This window comes from Mugil cephalus, chromosome 21, assembly GCF_022458985.1.
Source record: "Mugil cephalus isolate CIBA_MC_2020 chromosome 21, CIBA_Mcephalus_1.1, whole genome shotgun sequence".
In the NCBI taxonomy this organism is placed as follows: domain Eukaryota; kingdom Metazoa; phylum Chordata; class Actinopteri; order Mugiliformes; family Mugilidae; genus Mugil; species Mugil cephalus.
The window spans coordinates 19,968,789-19,978,316 of record NC_061790.1 but is presented as its reverse complement, the minus strand read 5'-3'; the positions used below and the strand labels follow the sequence as shown (position 1 = coordinate 19,978,316).

Genomic DNA, 9,528 nt, shown 5'->3' with positions numbered 1-9,528 from the left:
TTCTCTTCCTGGGAAACTTGGGTCCTGACTAATTAGAAGCTATTTTGATACCACCTGAATATTCCGAAGAATGTCTCTTTATTAACTTCTTGCCTTTTTATTTAATCCAAGACAAATTTCCTTAAATAGACAATAACTTAGGGCTACATCGTGTGGAGAAGAAACAGTAAGCACTGGATGTAACAATAACAATAATAATACATTTTATTTATAAGCACCTTTCAAAACACCCAAGGACACCATACAAAGTAACAGGGTTTAAAATACATATCCGACATTAAAAGCATTAAAACTACAAGTATAAGACACTGAAAAAGATAAAAAGATAAAGGATTTGGTAAAAAACAAAACAAAACAAAACATAAACAAACAAACAAACAAAAACAAACAAAACAAAAACAGATAAAAGAAATCTGGAGAGAATGGCAGTCAGGGTGGGTAGACTTTTAGGAACAGGTGGATCTTAAGATGGCATTTAAAAGTACTCAATGTGACAATGTTACGATGTTGGGTGGAAGGGAATTCCCCATGGTGGATCCATGGTGGTCATGCAGACAGGAGGGACGGTGAGGCTGATGGATGATGATGATCTGAGAGTTCAGTCAGGTATGGCCCATAGGATGAATTTGTGAAAATGACATAGAATGACATTAACTACAATTTTCAATGAAAGTTAATACTATTCGCACTTTTTTTCATTCTGGCTGTGCATTAAATTTTTATTTTTTTTATTTTTTTTTTATGTTAGCTCATTGGATGTAAGAGGGACAGAGGAACTCCTGCACACTGATTCAGCTCCGCTCCCATAGCGAACACTACAGAACTCCTTTTATACTTTATCCAGCTGTATATCAACTTAAACTCCTCTTTTTGTATCAATTAAGCTACTACAACCAATTAATTTCCCTTGTGATTATTAAGTCTGTCTAAGTTCTTCTTTGCACTAAAACAAAGGGAAATATCTAGAGTTGTTTTTATTTGTAGGTTATTATGCAGTTATGTTACTAGTCAGGCCCCTTGAGATTAAATTGGGCTGAAAGGGCCCCCTCGTCCATGGTAAGGAGTCTCTAGTAGTCACAGAGAACATGGTAGCCACGGTGGTGTCATTCCCTGCCACTGCCAGTAGGAGGATTCCACTTTGATTGGAGGAGGAAGCCGTTCTACGTACTCCAGTACGGCAGGTGGCGGTATGCGCTTTCCAGTTGGTAGTGAATTTCATAATAACAACAACAACAAAAAAAACGTAAAGAAGTACTAGAAGGGAAGCCTCCATCTTGTAAGATCTCATCTGCTGTCACATCTACCGCTGGACTAGAGAAGGAACAAACGACATCCATCATGGGGGCCGTTCTCGGACTGTGCTCCATGGCAAGCTGGGTAAGTAACGTTTCATCAACGATATATTCAGATGTTCAGTGTGTTGTTACCGTTGGTAGCCTCTTCCATTTCACCGGAGGCTGCCAATGACTGCGCAATAATAAAAAGTCAGGCCGCCGAGATGATGGCGCAGACAGACCTTCGTGAAATAAACCAGCAAAAGGCTATTCAGGTTCATTTAGGAACAAACGATTTGAATGTACTTCTAATTAATTCTGGTTCGGTCTGCGACAAAAAAAAAAACATCAACAAAAAACAAAGAAGCCCGGCGTGCCTCCAATACTCAGCGACATGTATCGTTGTTGTTGTTGTGTGATGACGCAGTCTTTCTAAATCTGCATTATTCATCGTGAACTGTATATATGAAATGTATGTAAAATATATATATGTCATTTTAATGTTGTAGACACTATAAGCACGCGGCTATCTGTAATGTCAACAAGGCTCAGGGGTATAACCATAACACGAGCTGTTGCGACACTGCTGCCTTGTAAAGCGATAGTAGGGTGTCGTTATTGCGACAACATGAAAGTATAAATTTACCCAGACAGAATTATTTTTACGTTGACCCCCCTTTTTTCATGAGATTCATGTTTTAAACCCCTCCAATTGCCTTAGAATTTGCTACCATCTTTTCTTGGGGTGAGTTTGATCTCAGCAATTTAAACTTCCAAAAAATAATTATAATTAAAAGAGAAATCCCAAGTTCATGTGTCAGGTACTTTATGTGTGTTTGTTGACTACCTAAAGAGCTGTTTAAACTAACCGTACCCCACATATCCATCCAGGATACCTGTCACATGACTACAGAGGAATATGCAGATCTCACTGTTTGACCTTAAGACATATTTTTAAAAGGCGTTCTGTCATTTCCAACTACATATTCTCGTAATCTATAACATTTGGAATCAAAAACTATTATCTCAACTATTATCAAGAATAATAACAGATATTATGTTGGAGCAATGTCTCTGATAATGTCTCCATTAAAACAGGAGAAGTCATGACATATGAAACAAAAAAGATGATGTTAATCATATTTAGAGACTTTAAGCATTGAATGGGTTCAAATGTAATAGGAAGGTTAACCGATGCATTAATTCCTCTGTTATTTGTGATTTGCTCATGCAGATACCCTGCCTGTGTGGCAGCGCCCCCTGTCTGCTGTGTCGGTGCTGCCCCAGTGGAAATAATTCCACAGTGACTCGTCTCATTTATGCTTTCTTCCTCCTGCTTGGAGTGGGTGTTGCCTGCATCATGTTGATGCCCGGCATGGAGGGGCAACTTAAGAAGGTATTTTCCACACTGAGAGCTGCAGGTTGAGGGTGTTCGTCTGTGAGCCAGAGAGTTAGAAGTATGTGAAACTGATGCTGTGTTGTTGAGCACCAAGACGCACTGCTTTCATGTCCAGTTTCAAGTTGTAAGCCTTTTGTTTCTACTCAAATACATCCATGAAAGTGACATGGTTTTTCATTTACGTTACGCTTTAAGCGGGAGAACACAACATTTGCTGATGTGTAATACAGTTGCATTTCTAGTTAAAGTGACCTCTGGCTATTGATATTAAATCATAAGAAATTAGTACATAACACCATTCTAACCATTCTAACCTACTGCTGTAGATTCCAGGTTTCTGTGAAGGAGGTATTGGTTCATCTATTCCTGGTGTGGAGGGTCATGTGAACTGCGATGTGCTGGTTGGCTACAAGGCCGTGTATCGAGTCTGCTTTGGAATGGCCATGTTCTTCCTACTCTTCTCTCTGCTTATGATCAAAGTTAAGAGCAGCCAAGATCCCCGAGCTGCGCTGCACAATGGGTGAGTCAGCGTCTACCGGCTTACATCATCCTTGATGTGTGCGCAGTGACATAAACGCAAGCATTGGCGATATTTTGTTGTGGTCACAGTTCAAAACAGAAAGCCATTGCAGTTTGCAGTTAAAAAGAAAAAAAGATTTAGATTGCTCTTCATTTGAAAATAACGTGAAGATAAGTCCTTGAATGGATTTTTTTTTAAAAGCAAAGGCCGTATCCTGCATTTCCTCATTAGAAATCCCACGACTGGTTTGAGAATATATGGGACTAATCTCAGAGAAGTTTGAATGGTTCTCATAGAATTGCTGAAACTCTAATTTTGATTATTTTTTGTCATTATCAGGTTTTGGTTCTTCAAGTTTGCTGCAGCTGTTGCCATTACTATCGGATCATTTTTTATCTCAGAAGGTCCCTTCACTACCGGTAAGTATTCTTTTCCATTGCTGTTTTTTTTCCCCCTCTTGAATTAAATCCATCCTAGTTGGCAGGTTCCTGTATCTCTTTGACACTAAGGAACACACCAAACCTGCTATCCTTCACAGATGTATTTATAGCTTTCACATATGAATGTCTCAAGGAAAACAGCATGCACTATCAACTAACAGCATACACACTTGCACTTTCACTGAACACTGACCCTCTTTTGCAAGTTTGGTTGTTTATCTTAACAAGTTACAGTCAAAGCCTTAGGTTTACATACTCGCCTAATCGAAATGAATGCCTTAATTATCAAAAACACAGGATAAAATATAGTTAGGGCTGTAATTATTGCACTTAATTCAGTGTCCATTAAATGGCTTTTGTCCAATTGCTCAACCTTTGTTCACTTGAAAAAGAAACTACAGGAAAATGTCTGTAATACCTAAACCTCCCATCTAATTTGCATGTGAAGACCTTTAAGTTAAATCTGAGAGTTTGCCCTTTAAGTTATCTCTTCTGTATACAATATAAAACTGAATATGTTTAAAAAAAATTGTAAATGGCTTATATAACAACAATTATGTCCGAAATGATATGGATCTAAGTGTAACATTGGTAGCGATATAGGGAGCATTGTGCTGCGCCTGTGACTGATAATGTGAACTCTTTGCTGTCTCTGCCCCACAGTTTGGTTCTATGTCGGCATGGCTGGAGCCTTCTGCTTCATCCTGATCCAACTGGTCTTACTCATTGATTTTGCTCATTCATGGAACGAGTCCTGGGTGGAGAAGATGGAGGAGGGGAATTCTCGCTGTTGGTACGCAGGTATGATGACAAACACATGAATACAGATAGAAAGACTCGATAAATGATAGATCAAGTCTGCAAACTGCCTCTTTAATGTTTAAATGTGCTGTTGGTTCGTCAGCCATTCAGATAATCAAGCTCCGTTGTGCGTTCACAGCTTTACTGTCAGTCACCGCAGTGAACTACTTGCTGTCTCTGGTATCTCTGGTGATGTTTTATATCTACTACACCCACTCTGACGGCTGCACTGAGAACAAGGTCTTCATCAGCATCAACATGCTGCTTTGCATCGGGTCCTCTGTCCTGTCCATCCTGCCACAGATACAGGTTCACTCCAGTTCTTTTCTGTGTTCATTTTACAATTTCTCACTTTAATATCCAACTGGTAACATAATTGGTGCATAGAGTATGTATACTCAGTTTAGTCCTATATAAGTGTGGGTGTTGTATAATATTTTAGTGTTCCAGCATTGGAATTGGTTTTGTGCAGCATTACAGTAGAAAATGAACAGCTTGTAGAATTAGAGGGATTTGAGTGTTGTTGAAAAGATGCAAGTTGGGTTTTACCTGCTGATGTTGGTTTTGGATTTCTTTTCCAACTAATGTCTGCTGTTCTCTGTGTGAAGGAGTCTCAGCCCCGGTCTGGCCTGTTGCAGTCCTCCCTTGTTACCCTGTACACCATGTACCTGACCTGGTCTGCCATGACCAATGAGCCCGGTAAGATAACGCGTGTATGTAAAGGGGATATAAGAACTCCTCATACCGTTGGAGTAGAAGCAGATTTTGTGATTTAAAAATATGTTCTCCTGTCAGAACCTTTGCATATTGTATGTACATTTTGAAAAAAACAACAACTCAAATATGTAAAGCTGAAACACTTACCCTCTCATGAGGTGGTTTTTCAGACGTATCAATATAAAGGTTTATCGTAAAGGTGCAATGGAAATACTTTTTCACATTTGCTTATCACCGGCATCACCAGAGACGACACAGGGGTTAATGTGACCACTTCATATAAAGTCAGTCTTCCTCAAAGTGAAGCCTCGCATGACATGAAATTAAGAGAATTATAGGTATAGCTCATTGACAGAACATCTTTCAATAGAAACACGTACGAAGTACGGTTGTACTTCATCTAAATTTCAGAAATATCGCTTTTGTTTAGTGAAAAACTGTAATGGAAATTCAGCTAGTGACATCATCAGAACAAATGAGAAGACAAAGAGAAACCTGGGATGATTCCAAGAGGCTAGTAAGATGCTGAAGATGTATACAGCATGCAGGGAGCATGCACCCAGAAGTTGAAAATTTAAGATAATATAATCTTTTATTTATCTCACAGTTCGGGGATAGATTGGTTTGAACCCCCTGTGAAGCAAAACGCAATTAAATGTTATGTGAGGTTCTGACTTAAACTAAATCCACGTGATGTGTAGTGAGCTACTGTTAGAGGTGGGTTTGTAACCTTTTCAATGTGATGAAAAACAACTACTTTTCTGAGATCCTTAGAAAGCTCATTTGTTTGTGCTATCATACACTTCCACAAACTAAACAGTGCTATGAACAACACCCGAGTCTCATCACATTGACTGGAAACACATCTGAACAGATGGACTCTAATTTGGCTTTAACTTGTGATCCTAGAGCTTGACCTTTTCTTGCACCTCACAGATGTCTTTCATGCAATATTGGCTCATTTTACTGGATAAACAAAAGCTTGTGCTTTTGTTTGATTGGCGTCTCTCCCTCTCTTAGGACTTGCTGCTGGTGTTTTGAGCATTATTGTGCAGGAATGAGGAGCAGTCTGAGAGATTAAAATCCTTTTAAGCTGCGTTGTAACTGTGGCTGACCCCGTTGATGTGGACTTAAGGAAGCAACCTGTGACTTAAGATTGTAACCAACTGTATGTTTTGTCCTGGTTTTGCAGATAGAAAATGTAACCCAAGCCTTCTGGGTATTATTGGGCTGAACAGCACCCGTCCTGAAGGTCAAGACCACGTAGTTCAGTGGTGGGATGCCCAAGGGATTGTGGGACTGATCCTCTTCCTCATGTGTGTCCTCTACTCCAGGTGAGCGACTCATTTGATTCTGTTATCAAGGTCACAGATCAGTAAATGGTGAATTCACCAACTTGAAGGCTAATACAAATTTGTAACGTGGTGCATAAAATGACTTGTCCTCGGTTTGTCCACCAGCATTCGCAATTCATCCAATGGCCAGGTCAACAAACTGACTCTGACCAGTGATGAGTCTGCTCTGATCGAGGACGGGCCTCAGCCTGACAACTTCGAAGAGGATGGCAGTCACGGCCGAGCTGTAGACAATGAGAAGGATGGGGTGACATATTCATACTCTTTCTTCCACTTCATGCTTTTCCTGGCATCACTCTACATAATGATGACCCTCACCAACTGGTACAGGTAGGCTTCACGTTGTTATGCGGGGGTATCATCATACTAAATATGTGGTACTTAATAGGCAACTGGACATATGTGTTGTGGAGTCGAAAATCTTCCTCTTAAAAGAGGCATTAACAAGTTGTATTCTACAATATGCTGAAAGATCAGATTCTGCCCAGTTCAGTAGTTTACTTGTTATTTATATACATAACTGAATACCCTGGGTGTGCCCCGTCTCTTAATTGGCACCTCTCTTTTACAGAACTTAAAACTAGAGAATTCAGCGACAATTATCAGACACATTCCATGGACCAGAGTGGGGGACTTGTCTCTGCTGAGTAATGATAAATAATGACACCCACTTAGACCAATTAGAGGTCACTAAAACGAATGGAAATCTTTTTTTTTTTTTTTTGCTGAATATAGTCCATAGTCTTCTGTGGATCCCTTTCAAATCTGAGCTGTGACGACATCTGTAGCTGTATATCGTCATTCCGTTACAGGCTCTGGGTTCTTGAAAAGAGCTCGAGGCAATTTGGTGCATCACCGACCCATACAAACGCAAATAAACTAAAACCATTGAATGGCCTTCTCTGTGTCTCTGTGCAGCCCCGACTCCAATTACGAGGCCATGACCAGCAAGTGGCCGTCTGTGTGGGTGAAGATCTCCTCCAGCTGGATCTGCATCGCCCTCTATGTGTGGACACTGGTGGCTCCTCTGGTCCTGGTCAACAGAGACTTTGACTGAGACACACGCCGTCCCACTGCTCATCCATTCAGTCATGCTCTGCTTCATCTGTGTTTTGTTTTAGAAAAATCACTAGAACAGTAGGTAGTGCCACCTGCTTACTTACTGCTGGAGGAACGGGGCTGTGATCATGTGATCAAATTTTTATTTGTCTCTATCAGTCTTTACACCAGCCCAGTCTCCTCTGATGTGATTTCACTGTGAATCCTCAGCAGCCTGTTTTAATGGTTCCCTACGCTTTTGCATTTGTAAATATACTGTACGTATTTTATTAAACCCAATGCATCGATGTGTTTCACGCCTCTAGAAGGAGCTGCATGATTTTCTCTTAAAACGTGATGTGACATTATAAGTAACAGTCGGTGTGCTTTTACTCATTTGCTTTCCCCCTGCTTTCCCCCTCGTGATCTTTGATCACCTCCCCTCCCCTGGACAGCAACCATGTACTGTAGTAACATATATAGAAATGCTGTTACATGTTTAAGAAAAAAAAGAAAGAAATGAGAGTGACTCTCCTCTCCATGCATGGAGTGTGTTGCGTCTTGCATTCCTTTTCTGTTTTCCCTATTCCCTCACGCACACACAAATGCTTTCCAGTTTTTGACTCGCGTTGAATTTTGACTTTAGTTGTGAAATTTTTAACGGATTGCTTTCAGACTTCTAGATAAGTTATTTCACAGTGTTTGCCATTAACATATAAAGTAGCTTCTCACAGACTTGGCAGACACAGTGCAGCTGTGTGTTGGTTATTATGGTCTCCTTTGTGCTTTTATCCTGATGACATTTCTCTTGACCCAAAAGTGTTGTTAAGTCGTTAAATAAAACTGAGGAAAAGTAAGAGCGTGTCCAGTTCCTTGCCTACGTTCCCAGTATTACAGGTTGACACAGGCTTCTGTCAAATATCACAAATAATATGTACTACATTGGCTTTCTTACATCTCAGTTTGATTCCACTTGCAGCCACTATGAATTCTTACACTAGTTGTTTAAATAATAATAGTTAATAAGTTAATTGTGTGAGCTCCACCTGGTACCTACCACCTTGCATAATAAGTCACTCTGATTAACTAAATAGAAGTGTCTAATTTATTGTATTTAAGGGGCCACATGCAGCCCAATTTGATCAATAGTTGGCTGGGCCAGTAACCTAATAGAATAATAACCTATAAATAATGGCACTTTTCCCTTTATTTTAGTGAAAAGAAGAACTTTATGAAAATGTTTACATTTTATGAAGTAACCTTTTACAAAACATTTGATGAGCAACCTGAAGTTTCTTTAGAAACGTAAGTGGAATTTCAGCACATTGCTGCCACCTGCTGTTCAGTTCTTAGTGTTGTGTGAAGTTAAGCAACACTGACCAAAACGGTGGCCGTCTAGTGGACAAATTGGGAATAGCAGTTACTTTATTTGAAAAATTGGAGTTAGCATCAAGACGACTTTATTGTCAGTTCTGACATACATGCAGCACATGTACAGCATTGAAAGGTCTGTTTTAATTAATCCCATATTAATGTCTTCTATGTCACTATACAAATTCACCCTGTGGGCCTGACTGGACCTTCTGGTGGTGAGGTTTTGGTCCTTGGATCATATGTTTAACACCCCTGATTAATGCTGATTGCTAAGGCCATCTTAATTGGAATGTGCGAAGTTCATTAATGGTTCTGGGAAATAATGAGTTTTAAATCCTAATCTTTTCTTCTTATTCTTTTCATCTTTCATCAGATCTAGCTAGCCCATGCCAGGCCAGGCCCTGGTTATGCCAGATCACTGTCCAATGGAATATCAGGCTACACCCCAGAAAGAAACGGTGATGGCTCCCTGCACCCATGCATGTCTGTTGTTGTATTTTTTTTGGCTCACTACTACCATGAATGCAATAGTAATCTAGGCCTGCCAGGAGACGGCTGCTTTTTTTTCCAGGCATACATTTTGGGCGGTTTAATATCCAGTTGAGTGGTT

The 9,528-nt window shown here is 40.0% G+C and overlaps 1 protein-coding gene across 1 annotated transcript; it reads left to right on the top strand.

Moving 5' to 3' along the window:
- Positions 1-1,216: 1,216 nt before the first annotated feature.
- On the top strand, positions 1,217-8,401 carry serinc1 (serine incorporator 1). Its single transcript, XM_047574377.1, has 10 exons — positions 1,217-1,377; positions 2,509-2,670; positions 3,000-3,193; positions 3,533-3,612; positions 4,297-4,434; positions 4,574-4,743; positions 5,043-5,133; positions 6,344-6,485; positions 6,612-6,836; positions 7,425-8,401. Exons 1-10 carry the CDS (start codon positions 1,339-1,341, stop codon positions 7,561-7,563), a joined length of 1,380 nt encoding a protein of 459 aa, XP_047430333.1. The 5' UTR covers positions 1,217-1,338; the 3' UTR covers positions 7,564-8,401.
- The last annotated feature ends 1,127 nt before the right edge of the window (positions 8,402-9,528 follow it).

Excerpts from the sequence above, each read along its gene's own strand:
- serinc1 (XM_047574377.1), top strand. The coding sequence starts at position 1,339 with ATGGGGGCCGTTCTCGGACTGTGCTCCATGGCAAGCTGG. Across the intron at positions 4,435-4,573 it reads TTCTCGCTGTTGGTACGCAG|CTTTACTGTCAGTCACCGCA; the intron begins GTATGATGACAA and ends GTGCGTTCACAG. Across the intron at positions 4,744-5,042 it reads CCATCCTGCCACAGATACAG|GAGTCTCAGCCCCGGTCTGG; the intron begins GTTCACTCCAGT and ends CTCTGTGTGAAG.